General features: G+C 42.2%; 1 protein-coding gene across 23 annotated transcripts in view; it reads left to right on the forward strand.

The window, feature by feature from the left end:
• Positions 1 to 18,664, forward strand: part of RBFOX2 (RNA binding fox-1 homolog 2) — a 272,051-nt gene that overhangs the window by 244,991 nt on the left and 8,396 nt on the right. For 9 of the 23 annotated variants that reach the window (XM_059402107.1, XM_059402114.1, XM_059402108.1 and 6 more), the window contains 6 exons: positions 2,101 to 2,161; positions 5,448 to 5,501; positions 5,621 to 5,713; positions 6,802 to 6,946; positions 10,708 to 10,747; positions 16,055 to 16,174. In XM_059402107.1, the coding sequence (XP_059258090.1) occupies positions 2,101 to 2,161; positions 5,448 to 5,501; positions 5,621 to 5,713; positions 6,802 to 6,946; positions 10,708 to 10,747; positions 16,055 to 16,174 (513 nt within the window). Of the gene's footprint in view, positions 1 to 2,100; positions 2,162 to 5,447; positions 5,502 to 5,620; positions 5,714 to 6,801; positions 6,947 to 10,707; positions 10,748 to 13,689; positions 13,733 to 15,851; positions 15,884 to 16,054; positions 16,175 to 18,664 lie in introns of all 23 variants that reach the window. The other 14 variants (XM_059402126.1, XM_059402120.1, XM_059402127.1 and 11 more) reach the window with 9 other exon arrangements.

The following is an 18,664-nucleotide window of genomic DNA, read 5'->3' on the forward strand; positions in this document are numbered from 1 at the left end:
AAGAACGCAGTGAAGGTTAACTGGCTCCTTTCCCCTTTCTCAGTTTTTTTAAAGTATGAAATATAAAAGCCACCATTTTGAGTAAGATGTCTGCATATTTTGCTTTTTCCCTCCCTTTCCAATGGTTTAGCATTTAGGGCCCTTCACTTGACTCCCTCTTTCCCTGGTAACTATACACAATGCTGGCGATGGTGCCCGTTGGCGGTAAGTGAAACCAAGCACTAGACAAGAAGCTTTTTCAATTGTTAATTACAAAACAATTAAATAAGAAAGAAAAAGTCCATCTGCCATCTCACATTAACACTACAAAATGTGATTTGACTTGTTCCTCTTCCTTTTCCTTTCCCCCTTTTATTTTCAATGCTCTTGAGTAGTGCCGCCTGGACTTTGGATGTACATGTTGTTTGTAGCGGTCTGAGCTGTTTGATTACTGACATCATGGTGATTTTTCCCCCTTGCACATCTTACTCAGAGTTACTGAGCTCCAAGTTTGGCTGGTTTTATTAATGCACTTCCCGCCTCTACTTCCCCTCCCCTCCCCCAAACCTGTATGTAGCTCTGGTCTTTCCTTGCCCTTGACGGCTCTCTTTGCTGCCCGCGACACCCCTGACTTTCTCTTCTCTTCTCCCCTGCCTTCTTGCTCTCTCGCCCCAGGTTCTGTCCCCGTCCTTCTCCCTCTGTCTCTCCTGCCCCTTCTCTCTGTCACCTGCGGCTATGGGTCTCTTGCTGACTGGTGGTTTCTGATTGGTTCTGGCCATTTTCCTTTTAGCGCTTGGGTGCACTCTGCTCTAGTGGCTAGTGTAAGCCCTGACCCCATTCTAATCCTTGTCTGCGACAACCTCGCTCTTCACTCTCTCCCTTCTTTCCAAAACTGATTGTTTTTTTCTTTCTTTTATTTGTGTGTGTGTGTTCTAACCGCATGCTCTCAGTCCTCATTGTTGTACCCCATTCTTTCTTTTTAAATGTGAAATGTTTCTATTATTTGGTGGGTCAAACTAGAGTAAATGGAGTTTCTTTTCCTCACAAAGGAAGATTCCCACTCTTGCCAATCCTGAAGGACCTGTTAAGACATTTTTGGGTTCTGGTTCTACCAAAAATTGGTCTTTCCATAATACAAATTTATCACCATACAAATTATAACTTTAATGTAAACCCCCAGAGGCAAAATAAGACATTTATATTTGGTATGTTTTAGAATTCTTTTTCTGAACGCTGGCCTGTTCTCTGACTTGACCACACGGCAGACAGCCAGGTTCTGTGGTGATGCTGCACCCTCCTTGCAAGAGCTTTTGGCTGGTTTTCACCCTGGGCTGCCATCTCCTGGCTTCAGGCTCCGTTCATCTTGCCTTCGGCCCCATCTTTGTAACACCTACTTAACCTAGCACCGAGAATGCTCTGAATTCTGCACTTCTGTAACGAGAGTGAAGAGAACCATACAACAAAAGAAACCGGAGCTTTATTTTTTCAGTTAAGTGCCTCATGTAAAGGCCTTCGGAAAACATTATTCTTAAATGGATAGACCACATAGTCTAAAAAATTCACCATGGTCCTGAAGATGGTCAACATGGAATTCTAAGTTCTGATTTTTTTTTTCCCTCCTCAAACAGTAGAATCTTACACAGTCCTCAAAAATGCTGAACATTAGAACAGGTGAAATCCATAGATTTATTTTCTTCCTGTAAATCTGTTCCCTGACCCGTACGGCAAGCCTCTGTTTTATTAATGAACTTCAAAGTTCATGCACAGAGTTTTTTCCTATTGACTTTTTCCCGTATTTCCCATAATGCAGAGACTTTCTGTTTACGAGATCGCCAAAGAACTTGCAAATAGATCTTTCCTTTTGAGCACTTGGTGGTAAACTAGCCCAAGTTTTCCATTTGGAGACCAAGAAACTGCATTTTACTCTTGTTAGCCTCATTTTATAAACACTTTAATTAAAATACTATATATTAATATTTTATATTGCTATATTATTTAAATCAATGTTCTCTGAAATTTACATTTTATTAAATTGAGTGCTGTGTTACTGGATGAGCAACTCCATGTTCCCTAATGTGGTCTACTTTCTCCCTGCCCCTTCTTTTTCCTTTATATTTTTAGGTGAATAATGCTACAGCACGTGTAATGACCAATAAGAAGATGGTCACACCATATGCAAATGGTAAGAGATTACAAGTCATCTTCAGAAGGATGTCACTTATTCTTGTATTAATAAGTGAACTTCTGGTAATCAAAGAATCTCTTGATTTCAGTCTTATGGAAGTTTAATTTATAGTAAAGTACTTTACTAGAAGAGTATCCTATTTTTTTTTAAGGTTTTATTTATTTATTTGACAGAGATCACAAGTAAGCAGAGGCAGGCAGAGTGAGGAGGAAGTAGGCTCCCTGCTGAGCAGAAAGCATGAAGTGGGGCTCGATCCCAGGACCCTGAGATCATGACCTGAGCCAAAGGCAGAGACTTAACCCACTGAGCCACGCAGGCGCCCTAGTATCCTATTTTTAAAGTTAAAGCATTTTTAAAGTTAAAGCTTGGAATTAAGCTTAGTTTTTCAGTTACTAAGCTATAATGGTCGCGGTGAAGTTCATACACAAAGCGTAAACACGTCATTTGGGGTGACCTGTTAACGCAGTGGGGTCCCACCAAGGCACTCTCATTTTTAGCTGCTGTCATTCCTTGTGGTAGGATAGGCTTGTCTGTAATACGTGCCCACCAGTGCTCACTTTTACTGCTGATCCCTACCCACTCTTGCGCAGGAGTGGAATAATTCTTGATCCCTTGCTCTCCCTCTAAAGGTATGCTCTAGAGATAACAGCCATGGTTCGCATTTGCATGTGTTTTCCATCTTCTGTCCCGGGACTGCATGCTATAGAGGGCGTTTCATACATGTGTCTCAATAAGAAGGGAACCCTGTGAATATTTTGCCTGACAAAAGCAAATGTGTCCACTTAATCTGGACGCATGTTATCTACCTGGGACAGAACTGAATTTGGATCTGCAGTGCCTACTGGTTTTGCCAGCGGTGCTCCAGGGGCTCTTGGGGAGGAGTGGAGAGGAAACCCATGGGTTGGGTCTTGAGGTTTGTAGCAACTCCTTCTCTGTCGTATATTTTAGCGTCCTGCATGGAATTTTATCCAGAATCAAATGGGGTGTTTGCTGCTGCTTTTTAAAAGTTTGACTCTACTGCTAGAATACGATAGTATGTGCTTTAATGTCTTAAGTCAAATACAAGTATCTTAGTATATTCTTGTATGTCTTCAGTAGATACATGTAGCCCAGCTTTTCAAATGGATGGTCCAAATCAGTGTATTTACATTTTCCCTACCCATTTTATCAATGGTATATAATGTGATACCATCACCTCCCCTTTATCTCTTGTTTTTTGTTTGTTTATTTGGTGTTCTGTTTGGTTTTTTTTGTTGTTGTTGTTTTGGTTTTTTTTTTTTTTAACACTGCTATCACAAGTTTCTGGGATGCCTGGGTGGCTCAGTTCGTTGAGCATCTGCCTGGCTTGGGTCACCTACCCAGGGTCCTGGAATTGAGTCCCACATTGGGCTACTTGCTCAGTGGGGAGCCTGCTTCTCCCTCTGTCAGTCGCTCCCCCTGCTTGTGCTCTCCCTCTCTCTCTCTGACAAATAAATAAAATCTTAAAACAAAAACAAAAACACAAGTTTCTGCCTTGTAGTAGATTATTACTGCTGCCTTTCCAGTGGGTTATTTTGATAACCCACTGTAAAAAAAAATAGGAAGGAGAAGCAAAATAAGTCAAATTTCCTTTAGATCCAGGGAGAACACTGTCCTAGAAAGAGTCACTGACTGGAATTCAGAAGAGAGAAATTCTACTTCTAGATTTGACTCTTCGTTTTGCTGTATGTCGTTGGGCCATTCTTTTTTAACCTGATACTGTTTTTGTCTCCATTAATAGGCAGTCACAGAATTTTAGCACCTGAAGACTCTATGGAAGTCTTCAAAACCCAGCCCTCTTAGCTTATTATTTAGGAAATTAAACCTGGAGAAGTGTAGTATTTACTTGTTGTCCTGCTGGGACAACAACTTTCTTAACTCTCTCTTTGGGTTTTGTAAAGGTCAAAATATATTGTAAATTGTACCAAACTAAACATATTTGAAGTATTATTGGCCGCATACCATTATATACCAATATTAAAATGTGTATTTATACTTAAGGGAATGCTTAAGTAATAGTGGCATTGGCAGGAAGGAAAAAAGTCATTTTTAAATATTAGTCTAAATTAATATTCAAGCCTAACAGAGCCAAACTTTACAGACCTACAGCTGCTTATGGCTAAAGCTTCTGAGAAGAGTATTCGAGGTGCCTTCTGGTGAATTCTCAGCCAGCAGTTTAATTTATGTTGGCTGAAATAACATGATTTGTCAGACATTGCAGAACATTGAGTTCTTACAACTCCAGTAGGATTTGAACCGAGGTATTTGCTCAATTTTTATGTGAAATAATGTGCTCATCATCTTTGAGCACCTAAAGTAATGAATGGGGATTGGATTGGTTCAGAATGAATGCCTTTTTTTCTTGAATATTGTCTCCAGTCTTTCAGAAAAATAATGGAGCATGTTTGCTTATTTATGTGTAAAATTCTATGAATATCTATTGATTAATGTTTTCATCTGGAATTCTCCTTAACTGGACGGTAGTACATTTTTCCTTTTTATATAAAATAAAGGGTACTACTTTAGCTAAAATGGCTGATTAACTTAAGTATGTATATTACCAAATAAAATCCCATGACATGCATGAAGTTGGGGACATACCTTGCATTTTACTCCTGTGTGTCTCTTCTTACTCACTTGCCTGAGGTTCCAGTGGTAAATCCCAAAGAAGGGGATTTTGGCTTACCCAGATTTCCATCAGCGTGGTATTACTGAACACGGAGTCAAAGATCAGCTCAAACTTGAGCTCAGAGGATACTTTTATAACAGCTAGAGTAGCCAACAACAGTGTGAAGATGGTATATAAAAAAAAGGCATCACGGTGTGGTGTAGAATGACATAGTCTGTCTTTCTCCTCTTTCTAAAAAGAAGGAATACATTCTAAGCAGTTCTGTGAGAGAGACTGTACCAGAGCCCAGGACTCATTTCTATTTCTTGTATTTTTTTGGCCTTCTCTCATTCCCTCCCCATCTCCCTTCGTCCCTCCCAGTTTTTCTCTCCCTCCAGTTTGCACCTGTCCTTGCCCCCACCCCCAGCTCCTCATTATCCCTTCACTGTGCTAGTCCTGCTTAAAGATGCTCAGCTGTGGAAATGTCCTCCCACTCCCTAGAACCCCCCAGCCGGCATCTGCAAAGAAGGTAGTGATGCAGAGCTAAGCCGGGCTGTGCGCCAGGCTCTCTGGAGCCAGCTCGCAGTGCCCTGCTCACCCTCTGCCCTGTGCTCCTCGCGCAGTCTTCAGTGCTCACTCTTCTCTCTTCCACTCCAGGTTGGAAATTAAGCCCCGTCGTTGGAGCTGTATATGGCCCTGAGTTATATGCAGGTAGAAGCTCTTTGATTTTTCTGGTTATGCTAGTTACCTATAACAACATCTGTTGTTTTTCAGTCTACTATCCCTTTGTAATCTTTTTGCATTTTTTAATTTTTCTTAAATGCAATCAGCATCCAGCTTTCAAGCAGACGTGTCCCTAGGCAATGATGCAGCAGTGCCCCTGTCGGGAAGAGGGGGTATTAACACTTACATTCCTTTAATCAGTAAGTAGCCTATGTTGGCCTGGCATGGATCTTGACTGTTGGGAGGAAACAGTGATGTGTGCTCGTCTTTTTTTCCTCCTCAAGTATAAACTGTAACTGAAGAGGAGGAGACCTTCTCGAGAGAGAGTTAAATGCTGCCACAGTGTCCCGTCCCGCTTAACCTGTGTTAGAATCTGAGATACTAAGATTGCCATGAAGTAGAAATACTTGGGAGAGGTCGGGGCGGGTGAGGACATGTGTAGAACATTTTAATCTGCAATTGATTTTAAAGAAAACCAAAGCAATAGGTGTTAGTGGGATATATGACGTTCTGTGCAAGTCTGCTAGGGGCCCTCTCGTAGAGTATCATTTAGAAGCACCTCCAGAATTAATGGTTCTTCTCCGCTCTGTGGATACCGCTGAAATCATTCTGACCTGAGCCATTTTGCTCCAGTGAAAGATATAATTAAAACAAGTTCAGCGAACGTGGAATAAACGTTTCTGTGTGCTTTCCAAAGGATAAGACATTTAAAATAGACCTTTAGAAACTGCCTACCTCCCTGAGGGCCACAGGATTACAGGGGAGAAGTCGGTTCCCTCTCCCCTTACATTTCTGGGTTAAAACATTTTAGATAAAAGAACAAAATGGACTAATGAAATGTCTAAAGATTATTGTGTGCCTCGGAGGTTGGCACCATGTACAAACACAAAAGACTATTCTTACAAAGAATAATTACTATAATGCGCATAATAACATGTGAAGACAAGATTAATAATTGGCCAGTTAGAGAGTTCATGTCAATCCATGTAAACGGCCCACAGAAGTGAAAAGTCTCATCCCTTAGGACGGTCGTAGTTCTTAGAGCTGCTGGGCCTGTTTCTCACCAGCGGGCGTGTAAACGCCAGAACTGAGAAGGCGCAGAGTGGACTCACTCAAGACGGGTGACGAGCAGGGCGCGCCTCATTGGCTTTGCGTACTGGCTCTCTCCGTTTCTTTCCCCGGAAAGATGGGGCATATATCTTTCAACCTTTCCTGGAGGTGGTTCAAAGCAAGTTGGGATTGTACCCCCTGCGACTGAATGCAAGTTGACATTCCTGTCATATTTTGGGTCTCCCTTTAGTTCCTGGCTTCCCTTACCCGACTGCAGCCACCACGGCGGCCGCTTTCAGAGGAGCCCATCTGAGGGGCAGAGGGCGGACGGTATACGGTGCGGTCCGAGCGGTACCTCCAACAGCCATTCCCGCCTATCCAGGGTAAGCATGAGATTCCAAAATAAGCAGCTGGACAGGAAAGAATACCATGGCCCTCTCACAACTTCTGGGATGTCGCCGTGCCACATCGTAGACATTCTATGAATATTTGTACATTAATGGATTAGATGGCAAGAACCAAAACATACCATCATCAGAATGTAACGTAATACCAATTCGTTATATAAATCTTCATTTTGGCCACCTTAAGCCCTCGTGGTAGTGGCTTAAGACAGCAGCCAGAACTGTCTTGTGTTTACTAGCAGTGTGTTGGCATGGAGTTCACTCAGCATCGCACGAATGCGGATTAACACTACTGCAGAGAACCAAACTAGGAGCTCAAGACCATAGTACGAGACTGCCTCTGCTGTGCTCACCCCCTTACCACCACCCTGTGTTGGGGCTGAGGCTACCACATCGCCCTCCCTTTTGGTTTCACTGCCTGGGTGGTGAGCAGCAGAGCTAGCTACCCACAATGGATTTGCTTTCTTTGTAGGAAACGGATTAAAAGAGGTTAATTCAAAGATGAACCAAGTCCAATTGAATCCAGGGAGAAAGGGAGAAGTAGGAAGAATTAAACCACAGTTGGCTTCTGAATGATGGTAAAACAACTAATGGAGCTGAGCGTCCTTCACCCTTTGAATTTGGTGTGGAGGCTGTCTCATGCAGTGGACTGATTCCATAGCAACAAATCAATCCTTGGCTGTCGAATGGGGGAGAAGGAGCGAAGATGGCAGGTTTTGGTTTTAGTTGTTTCTCAGTGTCAGCCTAAAATGTCTATTTTTATAAAGAGTGGTCTTCAACAAGTTAGTTGTACCAAGGACTTTCCTTTCCTCAAAGAGGTGACATTTGCGCTCTTCATCTTTTCTCTGCCTATGACAGGTTTTCTCCCATATTCTTCCTGAGGAGTAAAAGCAGGGGCGGAGGAGCCTCTTCGTTGCTACTTAGTTAAAACTCAAAGGGGAAGAGCCTCCTTCGTAGGTCCTTTTCTGACAGCAAAATTGGCTTTGAGGTATACTAATGTAGCATTCATTCATAGACCAAATGGACACACCATTAAGGGTCCTCTGTGGCACAGAATTAGAGCAGTTTTATTAGACAAGTATGCATGTTGAAATGGACAGGCTCCAGAAGCTGCTGGAAGGGAACTGCTTTAGAAATAAACTTTTGTTTGCAGTTTATAGATGTTTAACTCCCATGCATTCCATCATCTCCATCCTCTGCCATGACTTGCTTTTAATTTTATTCTTTCTGCTCTCAACTTGACCTCTGACCTTCAACCTCTGACATCTCTTTAAAGAAGTGAATAAAGATACAGTATGATTTCATCAAGAAATACTCATAGTAAAATATAAAAACAAACCTTTCGGAAGTTCTGCACACCAGGAAAATTGCTCATGAGGCGCCATTTCAGTCCAAGATCGTTGACTGTCATGCTTGCAAAGCGATACCTCCCACTCACCAGAAACATGGGACTTCTTTATTTTGTAATCTCCCTGAGTTACTTTATAAAAACCGTTGGATTCGTTCCTATTCGATGTACCTCATTTCAACATACTGGCCAAACTTGAGAACCCATTCTTTGCCAAGTCTGTGTCAGGATTGTGTTCACTTAAAGATATTTTATCTTTATGTCTAATCATACCAATCTCTGTGCATTACATTGAACACTGATTTCCCATGTTTTCTTTTTTATTAACTAAACCACCGATTTACATGGAAGATGGCAAGGAATAAGTCCAGTATTATATGGGGAATGGCCTAAAATTGCTTTTCAGCTTAGTAAACTAATTTCATCATTAATCATTATGTTCTAGCCTCCTTGTGGCATTTGATTCAGGGAATATTAGAATTCTTCTAGAATTTAGGTGAATATTCCCAGTGAGTGATGCAACTTAGGGTAAACTTCATTCATGTTTTTAATGCCACCACTCTTCTTTGTAGAAGAGATGTTTGTAATCTTTGCCTGTGTGCCCTACTGAAATAGTTGAAGGTTAATTAATTACCACTTGGCTTCAGTGCTTTCCACTCTGTCAGAACAAGTGTCTTTTTGACTCAGATGTAGTGGAGAGGCAGATCACTTTCTAATATCAGGCTTTAACAGCAATTGGAAACTATGAAAAAGAACAGACCGTAGTAGCTAAATGAGCATCACAGATGAGTTCAGCCCGCCTGTTGTGCATGCGATACAAAGGCACAGTATATTGGGGCCGTTGCAAAGTATGGCCATACTATCCTGTAAACCCAACAAAATATCATTGTAAATAGAATCCGGAAGCTTTCCAGCTACCTGCAAAAAATAAATTGTTTCATATTCAAGTTAAATATATGATTTAAAGACTTCACCGTAGTTTACTTATTACAACAGAGGATAGTGGTGAAAATTATCCAGCTTTCTTAGTTGAATAAACAATAAACAGATCTTCTCATTTAAAATATCCAAATCTTGATTTAACAAATGTGAAGAAGAAAGTCTCACCTTTTATCTCTACTGCTGTTCCATGTCTTTTGATCCCAAAATAATGTTTTGGGGAAAGTCTATATGCAGAAGAATACCTAAAAAGGCTTGAAACCTGTGATTATGATAGTTTAGTGTTGTCCAGGATTTTAAAAATCAAGCAAACAAAAATTCATGTATTTTGTTTGATACAGATTCATTTTTCTAAACAGGCAAATAAACCCTTCTATTCCTAATCAGCTACTTTCTCAGTGTTATCTTTTTAAATAAAACAGTATTTAAATAAAACAGATCCTTGGTCATGCCCAGAACCTCAGTTATCAGTTCTATTTTTCAGAGTTCCGTGAATATGCTTATGGTCAAAAAAGAACCCTTAAAATCTTCCAGTTCCTCTCCTTCCCGCTCTGGATTATATTGTTACTATCTGGGATCCCCACTGCACCTTTCAATTCTTGGACCTTGGACCAATCACCTTAACCTTTAGCTCATTATCTCTGCTTGTGAAAGCAATGCATTGTGGGTATTTTTGGTTGTGTTTTTTTTTTAATTACATTTCTCTGTTTACTTTGGTCAGAATTGATTGACTTGTTTTTCTGAGGTGTTGCATTGGTTCTTAAAATGCTGAATAATAATACTTTGCATGCTTGTGTGATCAGCCAAATCTTATCGCATGTCTAATGTGCAGGGTAAAAAAAGCAGGTGATGTATGGATATCAGAAAAAAAAATGTACATACTTCTAGGAAACTGAAAACAAATTACTAAATGTAATTTTGAAACATACTCTGCATACAGATCCTGCCCTGATGGAATTCTTTGGGTTCGTTTTTTTCACGTTAAATCCTTCTCTCCGGGCCTCTCCCCACCCCATACACATGCAATCATTTTGAAACTCGGGAAAAATTTCCTCCTAGGGCAAGCTTTTTGGGGGGAAAAAAAAAAAACAGAACAAAACAAAAACTCCAGGTATGAAAACTTGCTGTTTCTCATCCAGCGGATTTCCAGTAGTTCTCTTAGGCCCTCTGGGAATGCCTTTTATGGTTGTAAATCTTCCTGCAACGATCGAGTAGCCAGGTGTCCCTTCCAGTTGTGCGCTCCTCCCCTCCTCGCACGCACGTCCTGGAGCTGTATAACGTGCCCCCGCACCTGCACGGCCCTCTCACCGATGCGCTGGGCCCCCAGCCCCGGTTCCGTATTCATACATCACCTGCCTGTGTAGAGCGCATGTGCATGCCGCCGTCCTCAATAACCGGAATGTGTTTCTGTTCTTTTGTTTTTTGTTTTTGTTTTTGTGTGGATTTTCTGCAGTGTGGTTTACCAGGACGGATTTTACGGTGCTGACCTCTATGTAAGTACACACACCGGGGCCTTCTCGGCCCCATTCCCTGACAAGCCAGCCTTTTTTTTTCTGTTTCTTTGATTTGGTTCGGTTTGGTTTTTTTTGTTTGTTTGTTTTTTTACATATAATTTGTTTAATTTTTATTTTCTTTTTCCTTGTGGATATATATATATATATATTTATATATTTAAGAATGCAAGCATGCTTCTCTGCCACTGCGCTTGCCCCTGGGTGCAAAAACTGAGCCTTTGGGTTTCCTGATCATTGCTAGAGTCAGTCTACTGGACATATTCTTTTCCCTTCCCCATACCCACAGATGTTCTGTGTCTCAGTGATTTATTTGCGAGATGATCAGCAGGTTTAAAGTCTTTTATTACTGTCGTGTCATGTGCATACATAAATAACAGGATAGTTATAGTAGCTTAAACCAACTCTCTCTCTTTTCTGCTTTTCTTCTCATTCCATAACCCTCTTTAGATCATTGGAACTTTGATTTACGTAGATGGTAGTAAGGTTTCTGAACTACGTGTTCTCCTGTTTTATATACGTAGAGAGAGTGTTACCCTGTGAAAGGGGTGGAAGGAGCTAATGCCAGCGAAGAACGGGGATGAGGGCAGGAAACCAGACACTCAGTGCTTCCAGCCTTGCTTTATCCAAAAGGTCCACAACTGGCGGGTCTGTTTTCTTAAGAGCCATCCAGAGGGAAATGAGTGGCGTAATTAGCAACCTAGACTCTTACGAACATTTGACTATCACGTAGGATCTGTTGTTTCTGCCAGCCATGTTAACACCATTATTACCCATTCCTGAAACTGTCTTGTTATATCCTGATTGGTTTGTCACAAATTATTTCAAATGTGAACAAAGTGACCTGACTGACAAAGAATCCAAAAGTTTGCGAGCTTTGAAATCTTTTATTAAGACCTCTCCAGATGATCTGTTTCTGAATGCAGGCTTAGTCTAACCACCAAGTAATGACACTTTCTTAAGAAAAACTTGTCAGCATGAAATTATTCCTTGGGCGTGGGTTAGAATTGTCCAGAAATGCTTTCTCCGCCCTCAGCTCCCCAAATCAGTAAGGGCATATACCTCCACAGTGAGCTGTTCCCACAGATTTCTGCCAGAGATTCTATGCAATCAGAAAACTTTAATGCACTTTCAGAATATACTTAGAGGTTCTATGTGTTGCAGGAAGTACAGATAGGATTAAGCAGTCCTCTGGATTACTGTACGTGATTGGACACACCTGTCCTCTTTGGAGCAGACCTTCCAAGTTTGCCTTAGTTTAACAAATGCTTAAAGGAGTCTTAGCCATGAATTGGTGCAACCCTCTCTCTTCGTTATACACATTTCTTAGAGATTGTGACTTTCCCAGATTAAATCAATTATTTTATAGCCAAGCACAAAACTCAATCCATATTTCATTACCTCTCTCAGTGCTTTAATTAAAATCCACATCTTTCCTCAGATGATTTTCAAGAAGTAATGAAAGATACCTTTTTTTTTTTTTTCCTGGGCTCACAGTGAAACTTGAAGGTTGGGGAAGTACTCCTCCTTTTATACCAAAGGACACTTCTAGATATATGTATTTGCATATGATCTTAGCATGTACATTCTCCCATATACATTAATATCCATATTCTCATAAAACTCATCTCTATGTTATTTAAATTGTTTTCCTGAAATCTGATCTATTAGAGCATGCTTTTCCACTGGAATTATTTCTTAAGTCAAAGGCGTTTATTTTAATTTATTTAATTTTCTCTCTCTCTCTCTCTCTCTCTCTCTCTAATGTTTTCTTCGTTTGGGGATTTTTTTTAAAAGTATGGCTTACTGCTACCTTATTAAGATTTGCCTACTTCCACCTTAAGTGAACCAACCAAATATTTGCTTATAGTTTTCTCATTTCCTTAGTTCACAGTATATGATTTATTAAGAGAGAGATGATTTTTCTGTGCTTACTGAGAAGATACTCTTGAAAAAAATTTTTTTTAAAATCTGACCAGATCACCTTATGAAGATAAACAGAGATAATTTAGTGACCTTGCTGAAATGCTAGTTTGACCAGTGGTGCTTTCTTAACAAAAAGAATTAATCATAATGTTATCGTCATTTCTTAGTTCCTATCTTAAAGCAGTCACTTGGAGGGAAAAGTTGGTCCCCAGTGCCGCGGTCCGATCCATGGCTCGGGGAGCTTGGTATTCCCACCTCAGCTGTGAGGGAGTGAGGGATGCTTCTTACACACACACACACAGACACACACACACACACACACACTTTCCTTGAGTCTGTTCTGCTTCTCTCTGTACATTTTCCCACCCGTGGAGATCTGTCCATATACACGGAGTCCTTGTTTCCTCAGAAATAACAGACGAGCGATAGGACGAGTGAAGGGTTTTTTCTCTCCCCGGAGTGCACCGACCCAGAGCTTGAAGGAACATCATGGGGGAAAAGAGTTGAAGCTGCCCGTTTTGTCTTACATTATACTAATTTAGGCTGTTAATTGTGGAGTTGTTGGTTTTTTGGGTTTTTTTTGGTTGTTTTTTTTATTTTTATTTTTTTAACTCTCTTTCCCTGTTCTGTTGTTAGTCCGTAACCCCTGCTGGCCATTTGCTTCCTTCTGTTTCTCCCGTGGCACTTTCCTCTCCGGAGGACTGATCTGGCAGTTGTGCCACAGTTTGTAAAGAGACCCCAGAGAGGAGGCTTGACTGTAGCAGAGAGATCGTGAGTCCTCCCCGCCCCTCTTTTTTCTTGACCAGTCAGCAAGGCAGGGTCCACCCTAATTCACTTTTGAGAGGGATAACAACCTGCTCCTAATTTTTACCCTGTGAAAAGCATGCTTGCATCCAAAGGAAAGAAAAGGCTGGTGGGCCCCTTAGCGGGCTTTTTGTATGATTGTTTTCCTTCCACAGCTGTGTTTTTTGAACTGCTCTTCCTGTGTTCTGTTATAGAATAGTCTTACAGGAACCAATCATTAGCGCTAAAATACCTCAGGTAGGAGCGCCAGTGTGACCTGCCGATCAATCAGATTGTGGATTGCAGTGAACAGATTGAACTATACTAACCATTCCAGCTCCACGTTAGAGATGGGAACAGAGGCTTTTTTGGACAACCGAGACTTGTGAGCGTGTGATCTAGGCCCTGCCACCCCAGCCGCGCACGGTCAAGATCTGTGTGCGACGGCGCCTCCCCCGAAATTAAGTGCTGCCGTCCCATGGCCGCTGCCCGCGCCAGGCGGGTGCTGTGCACTGTCCCATCACTGCCGCCTCTTTCAGTTTGTCAATCGCATTTATCCACCGTGTTCAAACTGGGCTTTTCTACTTGCAGATCTTAGCAGGTGGGGGCATCTTCCCGCCACCGTGAAAGAAAGGAAAGGGAGAAGTCGAGTCTATGCAGGGCAGGAGTCCTGAATCCCCCAGCTGGGCCCCACACTGAGACCACAGTAGTGATTGGACCGTGCCATTCCCTAAGTTTGAAGTTGCCTAAAATTCTAGACCCACTGGGACTCTAAAACTTGGAACTTGGATTCCCCTGGCCCTCTTTGCCTTTCTCCTTAGAGCAAGGTCAGTGGGTTCATTTGGATAATAGTGCACTGTTAGGTGTGCCGACAGCTGGATGGCTAGGGAAGGAGAGACGCAGACAGCCTGTCCCAGTTTGGCCAGTGCCTTTTTGTGCCTACCCAGCGAGATTTGGGAGATGAACTAATTTGGGGAGATGTGAGATAGTAGGGTATTTGAGAGGTTTGATTCATGAAAGATCATCTCTCCTCTACCATGGAAGTCATAAGTGGAAGATAAGAAGTTGATCATGACCATTCTTCCCTTCACCCCAATTTAAAATGATAATAAAATAAAATTTCAATACTTCTCTTTAAGACCTTCTCATATCTACTTTTCAAAGTAGATAGGTCACTGTCAAAAACAGTAACAATATTCTCATTATTACAGGTGTTGGTATTCACATCTGTGTTAACTCACATTTAATCTGGGTGCCGTATCGCCACAGAAGAACAGTGTTCTAAGAGCCCCTTCTGCAGGGTCCGTCTACAGCAGTAGCCCTCAGCTGGAGTAGGGAGGAGGCGAGAGGAGGAAGGGGTCAGCGTCAGGCAGGGACAGAGAAAGTGATGCCCAGAGACACAACTCAACCCGAGCTCCTTGGGCTAGATCTCTGCCCCCCGTAGTGACTCTAAGCACCACACCTGCCTTTCTCTGCGCCCACCCACCCCCAGGCCCCTCATTCTATAAATCTGTACACCACATGCAGAGAACAAGCTTTCATGTTGTCTGCTGGTCTTGAAATACTCTTCTCAGTGTCACATAATGTCACCGTCTTCCAGGTAGAAAGAAGGTGTCTTGACATCACATGCTCACTAAAGTCCTGTTTTAATGTAAATCTGAAACAAAAATATAATCAAATTAATGGCTAGGTTGAACTCAAGACAAGGGGAATGTCTGCCCCTGTGAGATCATGCTAATGGACAATGCAGATGAAGGTCAAGTATGGGAGAGGTAGATAAGTAGAGCTCTTCCGTTTTCTTCTGGTTAAAACAGAACTGTTTTAGAAAAGTCCTGTGGTCAGTGTGGCAACACTATGAAGTTAATTAAATCATAAAACCAGTTCAGAGTAGAGGAGAGAATCCCTAGCAGGTGTTTATGGATCCTGGAGAGCTGAGACTTGAACAACATAAGGATCTTAAAGGTAACCACGCTTTCCCGGGAAAGAGCTGGAAGCGGAAGTTAGGGATGTGTCACAGATATGTGGAAAGACAGACTGCTTAAGCCCAGGAACTATGTCTGAAGAACCCTGGGTCAGAATGGATGGCTGGTGCCCAAGGGCCGGCACCCAAGCTCGCGGGGTCAGGAAGGGCTCATAGGGGAGTGATAAAGTATCTGGCCTACCCCTTTTGGGAACACTCCAGAGGCATTCACAAAAGGAATAAGAAAGCAGTCCTGTAAAGGGGCACATGTGTGTTTGGACCAGGCTCAGCCAGCCCTGGATCAAGTGGATCCAGCCCTCAGGGTTCCGAAAAGCAGTCCGTGTGTGCCCTCCTACACTAGGGTGTGCCGTGGCCATGCTAATCCCCGTTTTTTGTTTTATTTCAAATCACACACAGATAGAGTCTGCAAACTGCTTCAGATCCAACAGGTCTGATTGTGTGTAAATACATATGTCCTTTTTAATTTTTATTCTTAATGGTTGCTTCAGTTTTGCATCAGTGCATGGTTAAAAGCAATACACATCAGCTATTTCATGACTTCATATCTCCAAATGAATTATTTCTCCTCTTTTTTTTTTTTTGTTTGTTTGTTTGTGCAGTCAGCTGAAGACATGTTAACATCTCACTCTAAATCTCTCAGTGGAGTCTCTGTTCCCTTCTCTGATATAACAGATGGGTTACTGCTTGTTATAATTATTAACATTGTGGTGTGGGCCAGGGTGAGGGCGGGCGACCTTGACTATTTCTTTGGGCTGGGGAGGGCCAGTCGTTAGGGTCTGGAATGTTAACTCAAGTGGTGACTGACTGTTTCCGTAATGGCAGGTGGTTGTGGCTGCACGTTCTAGTAATTGAGGCTGTGTACTTCACCGAGCTTGTGGTAGAGCCTAGGGCAAACCGCTGTCCCAAGAGAATGCTGGGATAGATAGAGTTAGCCGATACGAGTCTGAACGTGGTGATTTTGCTGGTTGTTTTAGCTCCAGATGTTGGCATGCTTAGTTTTTAATGTGATTAATAAATGTGGCGCCATACCCCCCCCCCCACGCCTGACCCCTGTCTCTCCTACTCCCTTCCCCTCCCTGTTCTTTTGGAAAAACTTAAGAAACAGTAATGAAAACCTCGGTGTTTCAAACTGCACTTGGTTCTCATGTTCTATAAAAGATTGCAGACTTGCTAGCAGAGGTAAAATTTGGGGGAAAAAAACATTTCTCGGCCTGGAAGCTTGATGCACTCCAAAATTGGAGTCGAAATACATACATCTGAATTTTCTTTGTCTCACAGTTTTTGGTATCTTTTGTTTAAAGCAGCAGCAGAGATGCTCTGGTGAGACTGTATCTGAGAGAAATAAATCCATGTTATACAATTTGACTTTTCTAATTTGGGGACAGTCACGGATGAATGACCAAATTAATGTATTAGACTCTTATCTGCCCCCCTCCTTTAAAGGGCCTCCTTGTAGCACCACTGTACAGTAATTAGGAGCGTAGTCATTGAAATACCAGCTTTTAAAAAAAAAAAAAAAATCAGTGTAGTTTTTCCTAATGCTGATATGCTTCTCAGGCCTTTTGTTGGCAGTAAGATTATTTGTATCCCTGTTCCATTTTCCTGAATTTAAATAGCAAAGAACCTCATCACATTCAAACTCCAAAGTCTGAGTTCACTTATAGCAGAAGGCAACCGTGGCAGATAGCCTCTCCCCGTCTCCTCCTGGTGTGGAAGGAAGCCTCTTTCCCATGGTCTGATCCATTTTGAATTGTTTTGGTTAACAATAACATTACCCCTAAACCATTGCAGTTCTGATGGCTTCTTACAGGCCAAGGAAGGAGAGGGGAAGTGGTTCTCTCAGTCACCTCATTCAGAACCTCTTTTTCCGGAATTAGGGCCCTACCTTTCAGAGCTATGGTTCGATAGACTCCCCAGTATCTCCGACTTGACTGAGACTTTCGGAGAGGTCAGTACTTTTGAACCTCAGAGTCCCTTCATGAGAACGTAGACTCTGCCCTATGGCATAGAACTTCAGTTTTTAAAAATGTTTTGCTCAGGTAAACATAAATTGGGCTTTAACTGCTTTTATTACCTTGCCTTTTTAAATTTTTAAAGATCGTTTTGATGCTTGGAGGAACACGAAGGAGACAAACCACATACCGCGCGCTTGCCACATTACCCTGTTTACAGGCGGTTTTACGAAAATCAGCCCAGCTGTAAACTTCACACCAGCAAACTTCAGTCCTAAACTTAAAGGAATCATCTGTAGTTATAATGAAGAATTGAGCCTTTTAAGGTTCATTTAAAGCTCAAAATTTCAACTATAAAGATTAGCCTGTTGCTTTAACAGATGTTTTTCCTGCTTTATATCCTCTTTAGAAGTTTAAACAAGGAATAAGGTAAAGAGACCCTTTAGTTCACGTACAACGTGTATATGTGTAGGTCGATCTAGTTACAGACACGGATACAGCAGGGGATATGACAGAGCCTGGGGTGTGTAGCTTTGCCCAAAATAGCCTGGCCTGCCCGTTCCCGTACACCTGGCTGGATGTCAAAGAGAACGTGTTGACCACACAGCCCCGAGGGTGCTTCCTGCCATGGTAGATGGCTACCGTTTTATTGTCAGTGTTCAGTTATATTCATTTGAATCTTCTGATTTATTATATGGTTATCTGCGGACAAATATGTAATTGAGAAAGAAACGTTTGCTTTTCTGAGTGATTCACTTGAAGAAGAAAGAGGAGTCGTGCATGACTCCTGATGTTCAGTGAGGGCCACTCAGTGCACGTCTGCCTCTCCGTGGGCTGGTGTCACACGGCGTCTGTCTAGAGAGCGGGAGGCCCTGTTCCCCCGTGAGGCGGTATGTCCACTGGAGAGCATGAGTGAAAGGCTGTAGTCTGAGTGCACCGGCTGAACACTGTTACATCGGACAGTGGGAAGACAGTAATAAAAATTCACCCCTGAATTAGGTTTAGGTGAAATAGATAAATGCTAAAAGGGCAAAGAAGAGGAAGCCATAGGGCTTGCCACTTTTTAAAAATAGCCTGTCTCGTGTGGCATTCACTGTTGTGATTATCTTCGAAATACTGAATGGGAGGACACCTTTGGGGTGTTTGTTTCCCCTAAACTGAGGGGAAGAAACAGGACGTGGGACAGAAGGTCTCCAGGACTGAGAGGAGATTGGGCCCGTTGGCAGAACAGCCCCAGAGCCTGCTATGAGACGGGCG

This window comes from Mustela nigripes, chromosome 6 (genome assembly GCF_022355385.1).
Source record: "Mustela nigripes isolate SB6536 chromosome 6, MUSNIG.SB6536, whole genome shotgun sequence".
Classification (NCBI taxonomy): Eukaryota; Metazoa; Chordata; class Mammalia; order Carnivora; family Mustelidae; genus Mustela; species Mustela nigripes.